This window comes from Bison bison, unplaced genomic scaffold (genome assembly GCF_000754665.1).
Source record: "Bison bison bison isolate TAMUID 2011002044 unplaced genomic scaffold, Bison_UMD1.0 scf7180017864180, whole genome shotgun sequence".
NCBI lineage: Eukaryota > Metazoa > Chordata > Mammalia > Artiodactyla > Bovidae > Bison > Bison bison.
The window spans coordinates 9,980,161-9,995,546 of record NW_011494752.1 but is presented as its reverse complement, the minus strand read 5'-3'; the positions used below and the strand labels follow the sequence as shown (position 1 = coordinate 9,995,546).

Here is a 15,386-nt window from a genome sequence, read left to right as displayed (position 1 = left end):
AGCCTTTGACTGTGTGGACACAATAAACTGTGGAAAATTCTGAGAGATGGGAATACCAGACCACCTGACCTGCCTCTTGAGAAACCTATATGCAGGTCAGGAAGCAACAGTTAGAACTGAACATGGAACAACAGACTGGTTCCAAATAGGAAAAGGAGTACGTCAAGGCTGTATATTGTCACCCTGCTTATTTAACTTATATGCAGAGTACATCATGAGAAACGCTGGGCTGGAAGAAGCACAAGCTTCTTCAAGACTGCTGGGAGAAATATCAATAACCTCAGATATGCAGATGACACCACCCTTATGGCAGAAAGTGAAGAGGAACTAAAAAGCCTCTTGATGAAAGTGAAAGAGGAGAGTGAAAAAGTTGGCTTAAAGCTCAACATTCAGAAAACTAAGATCATGGCATCTGGTCCCATCACTTCATGGGAAATAGATGGGAAAACAGTAGAAACAGTGTCAGACTTTATTTTTTGGGCTCCAAAATCACTGCAGATGGTGATTGCAGCCATGAAATTAAAAGACGCTTACTCCTTGGAAGGAAAGTTATGACCAACCTAGATAGCATATTCAAAAGCAGGGACATTACTTTGCCAACAAACGTCTGTCTAGTCAAGGCTATGGTTTTTCCAATGGTCATGTGTGGATGTGAGCATTGGACTGTGAAGAAAGCTGAGCGCTGAAAAATTGATGCTTTTGAACTGTGGTGTTGGAGAAGACTCTTGAGAGGCCCTTGGACAGCAAGGAGATCCAACCAGTCCATTCTAAAGGAGATCGGTCCTGGGTGTTCTTTGGAAGGAATGATGCTAAAGCTGAAACTCCAGTACTTTGGCCACCTCATGCGAAGAGTTGACTCATTGGAAAAGACTCTGATGCTGGGAGGGATTGGGGGCAGGAGGAGAAGGGGACGACAGAGGATGAGATGGCTGGATGGCATCATGGACTCAATGGACGTGAGTTTGAGTGAACTCTGGGAGTTGGTGATGGAGAGGGAGGCCTTGCGTGCTGCACTTCATGGGGTCGCAAAGAGCATGACTGAGCGACTGAACTGAACTGAACTGAATGATGATTCTAGCAAAGCCACGGGATGGATGGTTTTATTAGTCAAGTAAGTTATGATACAGGTATCCCATGGAGTAGTATGCCTCACTGAAAAAATGAAATATATTTGTGTTTCTGTATGTAAATCTGCATTTGTAAAGTATTGAAGGTATGGAAGTTTACACATTGAGTAGTTAACAGTGATTTTCTGAGGAGAGAAGCGTATGTGGAGGGAGATATTCGTTTTTTCTCACTGGATATATTTTTGTACTGTTTGTTTTTACAGTGCACATCATAAATATTGTTATTAAATATTACTGTTATTTCCAGAACAGCTTGATTGAGACATAATTCACATAATTTTTCAGTCCACTCATTTCAAGTGCACAATTCAGTGTGGTGGGGTTTTTTTTGGTATGTTCACAGAGTTGTGCAACTGTCATTGCAATTTTAGGACATTTTCGTCATCTCAGAAAATAAACCCCATTATGAGTCACTTCCCACTCCCTTTCCCTCCCCACTCTTGGCAGCCACTGATCTACTTTGTGTCTCTGGATTTGCCTGCCCTGGGTATTTCAGATAATCCCCTGTGTGGGGATAATGATTATACCCTGTGTGGCTGCCTGTTACCAGGCTTCTTTTTAGGTTCATGCAGTCTGTAGCATGTGATGGGACTTCACTACTTTTTGTGTAGTGTCCAGTGTATGGCCAGACCATGCTTTGCTCATTTACTCATCTGTGAATGGACACTTGAGTCATTTCTACCCTTTTGCTACCATGCATGGTGCTGCTGTGTGCACTCATGTACACATTTTCATCTGAATGTTTTCAATTCTTTTAGGTATTTATGTTGGAGTAAGATTGCTGGGTAAAGGTAATTCTGTATTTACATTTTTGAGGAACTGCCTGCCAAACTGTTTTACACAAAGCCACCAGTGGCTGAGGGGTCCAATTTCTTTGTATCCTGGCCTGCATTTAGCATTTCCCTTTTTATTTTTTTAAAAATGGTCAACCTAGGGAGTGTGAAGTACTGTCTCACAGTGGTTTTGATTTTCATTCCTGTAATAACTAATGATGTTGAAAATCTTTTCCTGTGCTTATCGGCCATTTGTGTATCTTCTTTGGAGAAATGTCTATACAAGTACTTTGACCATTTTAAAAACTAGGCTGTTTGTCTTTTTGTTGTTGCTTACAGAAGTTCTTTATATATTATTTTATATGTTATATATACTATATTGTTGTTGTTTAGTCCTTCAGTCGTGTCCAACTCTTTTGTGATCCTATATACTGTAGCATGGGATTTCCCAGGCAAGAATACTGGAATGGGTTGCTATTTCCTTTTCCAGGGGATCTTCCTGACTCAGGGATGGAACCCACGCCCCTTGTTTCACCTGTATTGGCAGGTGGATTATTTTTTTTACTGCTGAGCCACCAGGGAAGCCCATATATACTATATAATATATAAGGATATATTACATTTCTCTATATTGATCTCTGGATATCAATCCTTTTTCAGATATATGATTTGCAAATGTTTTCTCTCATTCTGTGAGTTGTCTTTTCATTTTCTTGATGGTATGCATCAAGCAAAAAAGGTTTTAATTTGATCTGTTTTTCCTTTTGCTAGTGGTTGATACTTTTGGTGTCATATCTAAGAAGGTTCTGCCTAACCCAAACTCATGCAGATTTACTTCTATATTTTCTTGCAACTGTTTGATAGTTTTAGCTCTTCTTATTTGGGTCTATTTGAGCTAATTTTTGTGTTTAGTGGAGGGGAGGGGAAGCTTGTTCTCTGGTATGTGGATATCCATTTGCAGAAGAGACTATGTTGCCTTGGTGAGTTGTCTTGGCAGCACTGTTGAAAATCAACTGACTATATATGTGAGGGTGACAGTATTATTAAAAAAGGAAAAAAAAGAAAACCTGAAAGAGAGTAAACCCTATAAATCCTTCTAGTACAGAAACTGGCTAGTTAAGCTATGGGGCTTCCGAAGTGGCTCAGCAGGAAAGAATCTGCCTGCTGATGCAGGGAGACCCAGGTTCAATCCCTGGGTCGGGAAGATCCCCTGGAAGAGGAAATGGCAACCCACTCCAGTATTCCTGTTTGGAGAATTCCATGGACAGAGAACCCCGGTTGGAGATGACTGAGTGACTGAGCATGCAGGCCTGCAGCCCTGCAGAACCAGGCCTGTCTCACCATGACAGTTTTGCCAGAGGACCACCACATCATCTTATGTTGCAACACACACAGGCAGCTGCAGTGTTTCTTGTCCTAAGGGCTCTCATCCCCCAGATGACTAAGACTTTTTTCTTGGAACTTGGTGTGGTGGCGAAATAATCTGAAAGGCTGACCCCGTAACCTTTGTTCTGGGCGCAGACACTTTGTCTGTAAGGCCTGAGTGGGAGACAATTAGTTGCCTCTCATCCAGAGTTTTTGGTTCCTACTGCAATTACTGCAGATGCTATAGACTGAACATTGGTGTCCCCTAAAAATCCATATGTTGAAACCCATTTCCCCAATGTGATGGTATCTGGAGGTGGGGCCTCTGGTAGGTAATGAGGTCACGAGGGCAGAATCCTCCTGAATGGGACTAGTGTCCTTAGAATAGGAACCCTAGAGCACTCCCTTGGTCCTTCCACCACGTGAGGATACAGCAAGAAGGCGGTAGTCTGTGAACCAGGAGACACGGCCCCACCAGACACCTCATCTGCTAACACTGTGATTTTGGACTTCTTAGCCTCCAGAACTGTGAGACAAAATTCTGTTACGAGCCACCCAGTCTGTGGTGTTTTTGTTCTAGCTTCCCAGATGGACTATGACAGTGGAGGTAAGGGTGAGCTGGCTAAACTCAGTTTGGTTCTTAAAGGGTCTACTTCTTAGTTTTTTAATATCCCTATTCAGGGCTTCCTTGGTGGCTCAGTGGTAAAGAATCTGCCTGTCGATTCAGGAGACATGGTTCCCTGATCTGGGAAGATCCCATCTGCTGCAGAGCAGCAAAGCCTGCGCGCCACAACTGTTGAGCCTGTGCTCTAGAGCCTGAGGACTACTGAGCCCTCATGCCCTGGAGCCCGTGCTCCTCAATAAGAGAAGCCGCCGCAGTGAGCAGCTCGCAGAGGCACAGCAACCTGAGAGCAGTCCCCACTCGCCACAACTAGGGAAAAGCCTGTGTAGCAGCGAAGACCCAGCCCAGCCAAAAATAAGTAAGCAAATAATTATATACATTAAAAAAGATCCCGTGTGCATGCTGCAACTAAGACCCAGTGCCACCAAATAAATAAGAATAAAAATGTTAATTTATTTAAAAAATCCCTGCTCTGCTTCCCAAGGAAAGGACCAAAGTGTGTGACAAGGGACATAGTCTGCCATGGGTGTCATGAAATGTAGCTCAGTAAAATGGTAAGCACTTAAAAACAAATCAGCTACATTGCTGAGTTAAGCACATGACCCTCCATTTATAGAACAACCACATCTAAACACATTCTGCTCTACCCCTGAGAAGATCTAGGAGTTTAGGAAAAGTCACCATCTCATCCAGTCGTTGCACATATAAGACGAGAGAAGCCCAGAGAGAGGGCATTATTTGCCAAAGGTGACACAGCCTTAAAAGCTGAAGCCAAATTTCATGACTCCTGGACGAGAGCTCTTCCATCACACTGTACTTCCCTTTTTCTTTTCTCTGGTCTTGATTTTCCTCATATTCACCTTTCCTTCAACTGCCAGCAGGAATCTGTTTAAGTTGAAACGCAGACTTCCACTTATAGTCCTAGCGACATCTTCATTTCACTCTCTTCCCTCAAACTCCATAGCAAACAACAGCAAACGAAATAATTACAGAGCATCAACTTTGATGAAGCAAGTAAACCACCATATCAGAAAATCACAGGACATGGAACATACCCGCCTGGTGAGATCTGCCCCAGAAAGGGGTGCAGAGCTGGCCAGCAGTGCTCTACCTTGGCACTTCTCACAGGATTTGGAAGTGCCTCAGAATCAAGCCTCACCTTCCCAGAAACAATATACTGTAAAATAAATTCAGTGAGACTGTTGGTTTACAACTGATGTATGCTCATTATCAAAACTAAGGAAAATACAGAAGAGTGTAAAGGAAGTATATACTGCTTTCTAAACTCAGTATTCTATCAGGAACATCTTCCTATATTATGAACTATGCATGGAAAACTGAATTGTGTGGGACTGCCCGGGTGGTCCAGTGGTTAAGGCTGCAATTGGGTTCGATCCCTGGTTAGGGAATTAAGACCCCACATGCTGTGGGGCAACTAAGCCCAAGTGCTGCAACTAAGCCCAAGTGCTGCAACTACTGCAACAAAAGATCCCAAAGGACGTAAGGAATATCCCGAGGCAGCCAAATAAATAAATATTAAAAAGAAACTTTTAAATTGTGGCTTAATGTTCTGGACCATGGCTATATAATTAATCACCTACTGCTATGTTAGGTTGCTATCAATTTTTTTTGCTGTAATGAATATCACAACACACAGTCACCTTGGTTCCTATTTTTGTGGTATATTTACAGACTCTTTCAAGGAGCAGAATCAGCCACAAATACATGCCTTGTTGAGGCCAGCCTCCCTGGTCCCACTCTTCTTCTAAACTGACATGTGACTTGACGACCCAGCCTCCCTCCAGCTCCCAGGATAACTTGCCTTTGAAGTAGCACGGGAGCAGCCTTCCATGTTGGCACAGTCGCTCCATATCAGCTTGGTCCACTGCAGTCTCCTCCCACGGCTCCTTTTCTAGGAAACGTCGTCCTTTGTGCCCTCTGGGAGGATGGGAGCCCTGCCCTGCTCTTGCCAACTGGGGCTGGAATGCTGCCCTCTAACTGTACCCAGTCACTTCTTTGTGTCTTTGGAGAAAAGGCCCTGCGAGGAGCTTCGTTTTATCTCTTTACAGTAAGAGGATGCTTGGTCACGTTCACTTTGGCACTTGGCATATGGTCTGTCTTGGTTTCTGGAAGGGGCCGGCTTTTACAGGGTCTCAAGAGGAGAGGGGATTAGTTACCAACGGGACCCCAGCAGCCCCAGACTCTCTGCTTTGTGGCTTCCCTTTCACTGATTTGTGTGCATTTATTGGAAAACACAGAGACTTCCAGGAACTGGTAGCAGGCCAGGCTCATTTATGTTGCCTAGTGGGTACTGGATTCTATTTCCTTGTTCAACTCAAATCAGTCTGTTAAGGTCTTGGGCTTGTTAATGCCAGGATGACGTTGAGACGAGCAGTGGGAGAAAAGATGCTGAAACCTTAGGATGGTGGAGCCAAACTGACAGAGTGGGAAAATCAAGATGTAGAAAAATACTCCCAAACCTAAGTTCTCACTTAGGACTTCCAAAAGACTAAAAATAACCATGCAAGTCAGGGATCAAGACTGTTTTCTTTTAAAAAAAAGTGAAAACAGTTTTACTGAAGTCTCAGGAATTGGTTTGCTATTCACCATTTCTGAGTCAATTAAAAAAAAAAAATCGAGGAAAGGGGGTTGGAGACCACACACTTATGGGGTGCCACAGGAAGGAAGCTTCTGGTGTGAGCCAAGTAGCCTGTTTATTCAACAAACATGCATTGAGCAACTATATATAAAGTGTTAGGATAGTGGTTGGGGATACATGAAGAAAAGATACAGAGGGGCTTATGGAGTAAAAAAATGATGTATATATTGGGATATGATGGGACAATGACAATGTAGCCAAAGTGCCCAAGAAAATCTGGGCAAATCATGGATGTTGCAGAGTCGAAGGTAATCTTGAGCTGGGGTTTCAAGGATGAATAGGAGTTTGCTGGACAGCCAGGATGTGGGGAGCTGGGAAGGGAGGAAGCAGGCAGAGGAGGGCCGGGCACATGCATGAGTGTGGATGCAGAAGAAAGCTTGGTGGGTTTGCAGCCTGCCTTGCATATGAGAACAGACTGGGGTGCTGGGAATCCTCTGCTTTTGTGGTGGGAATAGATGTGATGTGGGTACGGCAGGTATGGGATGCTAGGAGCAGGGATCAGACCACAATCACCTCCGAGACCCCAAAAGTTTCTCCCAACGGTTGGTTGTTGGGCCCTGATGCATTTTTATGGGCCTGGTTATGACTGGAAGGTCTACTTTATTTCATTACAGTCAGTGTGTGTGTGTGTGTATGTGTGTGTGTGTCTCAGTCGCTCAGTCGTGTCCAACTCTCCAATCCCATGGACTGTAGCCCTCCAGGCTCCTCTGTCCATGAGGATTCTCCAGGCAAGAATACTGGAGTGGGTTGCCCTGCCCTCCTCCAGGGGATATTCTCAATGCAGAGATTGAACCTGGGTCTCCTGTGTTGCAGGCAGATTCTTTACCATGTGAGCCACCAGGGAAGCCCCCCTTAAACCCCTCCCCATTTCCAGCTTGAGCCCTTTGGAGAGCATATCTGACCCTCTGCCCACTGGTCCTTCAGAATGAGGCCCTGAGAAGACCACAGTGTTTATAAAAAGGCTTAAAAATCATTACTATCTTTTCAAGGAACTCTATTCTATGCTTTGAACTTACCAAAATGTATACAGAATTGTTTCTAATTTAGCCTTCACTTGTATGGATAGAAGCTGAGTACAGAGGGAAGAATTTTTATTAGTCATGTAGTAGTAGTCTTTAAAAATATATAATCATTATTGCACTTCACTACTGTGCTTTGAAGATACTGCATTTTTAATGAACTGAAGGGTTGTGGACCTATGACAGCAAAGTCTACTACTGGGGGCCTTTTTCCAACAACATTTGCTTATTTTGTGTATCTGTGTGACATTTCAGTAATTCTTGCAATATTTCAAACTTTTTCATTATTATTATATTAGTTATGGTGATATGTGATCCGTGACCTTTGATGTTATTGTTACAACTGGCTGAAGGCTCAGATGATATCTACTTTTCAATTAAGGTATGTATGTTATTTTTTTTTTTAGATATAATGCTCTTGCATACTTAATAGACTATGGTATAGTGTTGATGTTACTTTTATATGCACTGGGAAACCAAAAAATTCCTATTGACTTGCTTTATTGCGGTGGTCTGGGCCTGTACTTGCAGTATCTCTGAAGTCTGTTTGTCTTTTAAAAAGTAATACAGGCTTCCTTTAAAAAAACAAACAAACAAAAGCAAAATAAAACTGTACAGAATTCTGTGAAAATTAAGAAGTGCTAGTGTTCTTCCCTGGCCCAACTAAAGAGCAGCAGCTATTGACAAGTCTGGTGTGTGTTCTTTTAGAATATACATACAGAAATGTGCGTTTACTTTTTGTTTTGAAATGTAAATGAAACAATTCTATGGACTCCAACACAAAAGCAACAAATGAATACTCAGTCTGTAGGCTGCATTTCCCAGTCACATTCAGTTCCCAAGTGTTCGGGAGAGGGTCTTTAAGCCCTTTTCTAGGCTTGAACCTCAGCACGTGCACAACCACCATTTGTGCAAACACAGCAGTGGTGCCTATCAGACCAACACCCATTATCCAGTTCCTGGACCTTGAACTGTTCTTTTTCTTCAGCCTCTAGCACGGTGCCTTGCCCATTCCAGGAGCTTTAATCTGTATCTGTTAATCACATTCATTTAAACATCACATGGTCCTTTAAATTAGCAGAACCTACAAGTATTAAGGAACTGGGTAAGGTTACCAAGCGTATCCACTTAGTTGTCTAATGACTCAGATGCCTTCTCTTGAAAATGGAACTGTTTTCTCTCTTTAAGGCTTTGGCTAAGGGGTTTACTTAGGTGAGCTCCTATGGCTAAATACCTCCTTGGAATCAAGCCATAAAGTTCAGAGCAATGGAAGACAGCACTGACAGTACACAACCTCAGATGTTCTCTTAAGCACACGTTGGTCGTTCGCTTACCCTAATCAAGTGGTGACCTACTTTCCTGCAGAAAGTCAGGAATCAATTCCGTCTTCCTTTCTGTTTCCGAATCCTAGCACTGACTGTCATTTATTAAACGTCTGACCTCAGAGGAGTCTCTTAAGCTTCAGTTTCTTTGTGTGAAACTAAAAAAGGATCATAAAAAAACCTGTTTTTGTTCAGTCAATTGAAGAATTGAATGAGGTGACCTTTGTGCAATTGTGAGTCAGGCTTGGAGGAGTCAGGGCGCAGTGACCAGATGGCCTTGGCTGCAAGGCTTGCTCTGCTAGTGTCAGCTGGATGACCCTGGGCAGATGACTTAACCTCTCACTAGTCCTCTGTTTCTCATCTATAACCTGGGGAAGTAACTGGATTATTTTCAAGATCATGTGTTTAGTGAGGTCCTTGGCACTGACAGTGAATTGAATGTATAGTTACCATGATTATTCTGAATGTGGGCCTTCTGTGAAACCTTCCTTTCTCTTCGTCCCCTTCATCCTTCCCTTTGACTCATCTAAATAACCCAGAGCAAGATTCCAGAGCTCTGCGTTGCTCAGTTAGGAAACTAGAGGCTGAAAGACTGAAAACTGCATGCTGCCAGGGACTGAACTGTGTTCTCCTCAAATCCGAGGGTTGAAGCCTTAATCCCCAATATGACTGTATTGGAGATGGGGTCTTTAGGAGGTCATTAAGGTTAAGTGAGGGGCTTCCCAGTTGGTGACAGTGGTAAAGAACCCGCATGCCAATGCAAGAGACATAAGAGACTTGTGTTCGATCCCTGGCTTGGGAAGATCCCCCTGGAGGAGGGCATGGCAATCCACTCCAGTATTCTTGCTTGGAGAATCCCCATGAACAGAGGAGCCTGGCGGACTATGTTATGGTCCATAGGGTCACAAAGAGTCAGACAAAACTGAAGTGACCTTAGTATGCACGTGCACAAGGTTAAATGAGGTCATAATGGTAAGCCCTAACCCTATAGGGGAGAAGGAAATGGCAACCCACTCCAGTACTCTTGCCTGGAAAATCCCATGGACAAAGGAGCCTGGTAGGCTACAGTCCATAGGGTCGTGAAGAGTCAGACACAACTGAGTGACTTCACTTTCACTTTTCACTCTCATGCATTGGAGAAGGAAATGGCAATCCACTCCAGTGTTCTTGCCTGGAGAATCCCAAGGATAGAGGAGCCAGGTGGTCTGCTGTTTATGGGCTCGCACAGGGTCGGACACTACTGAAGCAACTTAGTAGCAGCAGCAGCAACCCTATAGGACTGGTGGCCTTGTAAGAAGAGGAAGAGAGAAACTTCCCTCTCCCCACGGCTTGGGAGCAGATAGGGAGAAGATGGCCATTTGCATGCCAAGAAGGAAACCCTCTCCAGAAATCAACCCTGCTGCACCTTGATTTTATACTTTCAACCTCCAGAATTGTGAGAGAAAAATACATTTCTGTTGTTTAAACTGCCCAGACTCTGGTATTTTGCCATGGTGGCCTGAGCAGACTAAGACACCTGGCTTCCTTGAATCTTCAAACTGGCTGTGGAATTATTTATTTTTAACATGTTTATGACTCCTCTTATGAGTAGCATCTTACAAGTAGGGGATGTTGCTGAAACTGCATGATCTTTTGGATATATAAAAAGTATAATAAATTAAGTCAGATTCTTAATTTCTTATCTAAAGGACATATGTGCCAACATGAAAAGGCTCAATGGTCAAAGAGGAGATGATTGCAGTATCAAAGAGCATAATGATTTAAAGTGAAAAACCCAACATGTAAGTTCCTGCCTGCCTCATCCGACAAACCAACAAATAATTGGTTACTGGTGCAGGTACGTAGGGGATCAACTCCTATTCTGAAAATGGCAACAAAAGGGAAAGAAGCATTTTAGCCTGTCTTTTGGAGTCAAACTATATATATCAGGGTAACTAAACAGCCCCAGTTGATAAAGTTCTGCTTTATAGAAGAATTATAGCTGGTATATTTGGAACTCGGGAGATACTTAGAGACTCACCATTTTGCAATCCTTACTTAATTAATGATTACTAATCATGAAAGCACTACATGAAAGGTTGATGTGGGTCTTTACAATGAAAAGGAATGGCCGTTACCACGTAAACACACCAGCTGATTGCAGGATCACTGAAAGTGAGACAGTACACGTCTCCTGAAATGATGGAATGGGGAGGACATGGAACGGCTTCTGGTCCCTGAAAGTTAGTGCCCGTTTCCAGTTTGCAAGAAATACAGAGGATAAAACCACCACTGAGGCAATACCACATGGAAGCAGCAGACAGTCGTCTACATGATGACTGCCTCAGTTTTTTCAACAATCAGTGACATTGGGAGGGGGAAGGGATATGAAGAATATCAACCAGCTATAACGTGTGCACTTTGTTTATATCCTGATTTGAACAAACCTACGGTGAAAAAACACTTTTGAGCTACTCAGAGCAGCTCAAAATGGACTGGGTGTTTGACAAACCAAGGAATTGCCATTACTATCAATTTTGTTTGATGGGTTGCTAATGACGTTGTGGCTGCATGAAGAAAAGTCTATCTTCTTAAGAGATCTATCCTTAAGTACATAAGGTAGAATAACCTGATGTACTGATGGTTGGGTTTTCTTTAAAATACTTCATACGTGGGAGGAAAAAATTTGGGAGACTGGGATTGACATATACACACCGTTATATAAAAATACATAAGGACCTACTGTTCAGCACAGGGCACTCTGCTCAGTACTCTGTAATGGCCTATATAGGAAAAGAATCTGAAAAAAGAGTGGATATGTGTATATGTATAATAGATTCACTTTGCCATGCAGCAGAAACTAACTACAACATTGTAAATCAACTATACTCCAATAAAAAGAAAAAACACAGCTAAGTTATAACTGCATAATAACCCCTAAAACTTCACACACACAAGATATATGGGGATACATGCATGCATAGCAAAGGCTTGATAATTACTGGCCTTAGACAACAGGCATGTGAGGGTTCATAATACTGTTCTTTACACTTCTGACGTATTTTATAATTTTTTTTTAAGATTAAAAAAGTAGCTATCTTAAGACAAAATCTGAACAGAAGTTGAAAAAATTCATTTATGTTACACTGCCACTTGAAAACAAATGTGAAACTATATTCAGGCGACTTCTCAAATAAGAATGTTCTTGCCCACCCACATGAGTTTTTTGTCTTTTGAGTGTACACTGTGTATTTATTGCCACTGAATTTCCACATTGTTAAAAGATAAATTTACCTGTTTTCAATAAGCATTACGTTGGAGGGGGGAATCCCCAGAACATCACAGCTCTGCAAGAGTTCCTTCTTACGGATCTCCCCTTGATTGTAGTAATTTCCTGAGGATAACAAATACATGGTCGTCCATTTCTTTATCAGTGGAGATCTATTGTCCACTCATTCTCATCTTGTTCCCTAAAGGACTTAAACTATCTGAAAATTTTGTGGTTGTGATAAAAAGTTGGGAGAAACACAACACTAGGGTTACTACTGTCAGACACACCTGTGAAGCACAATCTTTATAATCACCATTGAATTCCTCTCCATCTCTGTCTATCCATATGTCTGTCTGTCTGCCTGTCTGTGTTTCAGCCGCACGCTACAGGCTTTGCGTACTGGCTCTGCAGTTAGCAGATTTAGGACTGACTCTTCTGTAACCACTCAGAATAAGTAGGGTATCCAGACACACTACTCTTTTGGGCCTATTATTTATTTTTTAAATTGAAGTACAATTGATTTAGAATGTTGTACTGTACAGCGAAGTGACTCAGTTATACACATATATATAGACATTCTCTTTTTTATATTCTTTTCCAACTCAGTTTGTCACAGGATGCTGAATACAGTTCCCTCTGCTATACAGTAGAACCTTGCTGTTTATCCATCCTGCATGTAATAGTTTACCTCGAGTAAATCCCCAAACTCCTAGTCCTTCTACCCCGCAACTCCCTCCTCCTTGGCAACCACAAGTCTGTTCTCTATGTCTGTGTGTTTCTGTTACAGATAGATTCCTCATATAAGTAATTTCATGTGGTATTTGTCTTTCTTTGATTTACTTCATTTAGTATGATAATCTCTAGGTCCAGCCATGATGCTGTAACTGGCATTTTTCATTCTTTCCTATGGGTAACTTCCATTGTATATATTTCCCACATTGTCTTTATCCAGTCTTCTGTGGGCCATTTAGGTTGTTGCCACGTCCTGGCTATTGTGAATAATGCTGCTATGACCACAGGTGTGTATGTTCAGTTCAGTTCAGTTCAGTCGCTCAGGCGTGTCCGACTTTGCGACCCCACGGACTGCAGCATGCCAGGCTTCCCTGTCCATCACCAACTCCCAGAGCTTACTCAAACTCATGTCCATCGAGTCAGTGATGCCATCCAACCATCTCATCCTCTGTCATCCCCTTCTCCTCCTGCCTTCAATCTTTCCTAGCATGTATCTTTTTGAATTAGTGTTGTCTGGGTATATGTCATTTGGGCCCCTTTAAATTGATAGTCTTCAAATATCCGTTCAACACTTAAAGAGGCTGCCAGTCCTGAGTATTTTAGGAAAATATCCTCCTTTGGAATTTGGTAACCAGCTATTCCAGCATGCCTCTGGGAATCTGGACCACATCAGCACCCTAAATAGCTCATAAATTCTTTATTTTCCTGACACATACACTGCTGCTGCTAAGTTGCATCAGTCGTGTCCACTATACTTCCCAATAACAGTTCTGGTAAGTAACTGCTCTGTATCCTTACAAATAACTTACAGTGACATTTTGGTATCACTTAAATTGCATTTCAGGCTTCCCTGATGGCTCAGTGGTAAAGAACACAGCTGCCAGTGTAGGAAATGCAGGTTCGATTCCTGAGTCTGGAAGACACCCTGGAGAAGGGAATACCCACTCCAGTATTCTTGCCTGTGGAATCCCATGAGCCAAGGAGTCTGGTGGGATACAGTCCATGGGGTCACAGACTCAGACTCGACTGACTGGCTAAACACACAAACTGTACTTATGAGCAGTTGTCTGGCTGCTGCACCCCTCAATCCAACTCTCCATCAGATAATTGCGTATATGCTTTGTGCTAGTTAACTTTCCTGAGCCATTGATTTCTCCAGCTGTGAAGTGGGGACGATGGCCTTCTCCTCAGGCTTTCCTGAAGATTATGTGATAATACACATCCACTTGGTTTGGTTCTCAGAGTTAATCTCCCTTTTCCGTGACTTTTTATCTTTACGTTCCCCCTTTTCCTTTCCTTTCCCTTTCCTTTCCCTCTGAATTACAATCCACCGTTATCATCCAGATCAAATGCCAATCCCTCTGGGAAGCCTTCTGCTATTTTCTTTTTTTGGATAATTGCTTTACAATATTGCACTGGTTTCTGCCATACATCAGTGTGAATCAGCCACAGGTATGCCTTCTGCTATTTTTCCCTGGCAAGTTATCGTTTCCAGTGTTCTGCTCAGAAGGATGAGCTCTCCTCTGGGATCTGATGATTAAGTCCTAAATGTCTTTGACCTTAAAAGCATCGGTCTCATTCCTGGTGTCAGCACCCTGCAGGCACTCATGAGGCCCGGAGAGAGTGGAGAGTGGCTATGCTTCCTGTCCCAGAAAACTCAGAAACTCCCAAGTGAAACCTTTCCACTGCTGCAGGGCTTCCTCTAGGGTGAGTTTTGAACTCTTTGAACCCAGATAGGAGACAGTCGCTATGTTGTATCTGACAGAAGGACTAACCCCCAAGAGACTCCAGACAACAATTTCATTTTGTACTGTACTCATCACAAATTTTTGAGTCAGAAATTGTCAATTTTGTGACAGTCATCATATTTTAGGTTCCCCTCTCCTATTTTGTCTCAAGGTTACTTATCTTTGGTACTAAGAGCCTAACTTACACTAGTGATGCGATTCCTGATGTCTGAGGCCGAACACATTAGACTCTGATTATTGGTCGTCAAACTGCTTGGGGAGCTGATTTTATTGCTTTGTGTTTGAACTGAGGAACACAGAAGGGGTTACGGAGTTGAAGTCAGAGAGCATCTGAGGCGTTTTCACTAGGTCTGGTAAACACGTAGGCACTTCAGTGGAGTAAGTGGCTATGACCCTCCAGAACAGTGCACCCTGTCAGTAGACAGTAGGTGTCACAAGTCATATGCAGGTTCAAGGAGAGAAACAGGCTCCACTTCCTGATTGGGAGAACCAGTCTTTCCCTCCAAACCGTCCTCCATATGCCACTGGAACGAGCTTTCTAAAATACAGAACTGTCTGTGCTAATTCTCCACCAAATGTATTTTACAACACCGTACTGTCTACTGTGGCTTTCTCCCATTTGTATATGAATAGATATCTCAGTGGTTGGGCTTCCTAGATGGCGGTAGTGGTAAAGGATCCCCCTGCCTATGAGGGAGACTCAAGAGACGTGGTTGGGAAGATTCCCTGGAGGAGGAGGACATGGCAACCCACTCCAGTATTCTTACAT

At 42.9% G+C, this 15,386-nt stretch overlaps 1 protein-coding gene across 2 annotated transcripts in view; it reads right to left on the bottom strand.

Annotated features, from left to right (window-relative positions):
- Positions 1–15,386, bottom strand: part of PIGL (phosphatidylinositol glycan anchor biosynthesis, class L) — a 42,015-nt gene that overhangs the window by 21,404 nt on the left and 5,225 nt on the right. For both annotated transcript variants that reach the window (XM_010842944.1, XM_010842945.1), the window contains exon 2: positions 12,161–12,260. In XM_010842944.1, the coding sequence (XP_010841246.1) occupies positions 12,161–12,260 (100 nt within the window). The remainder of the gene's footprint in view (positions 1–12,160; positions 12,261–15,386) is intronic.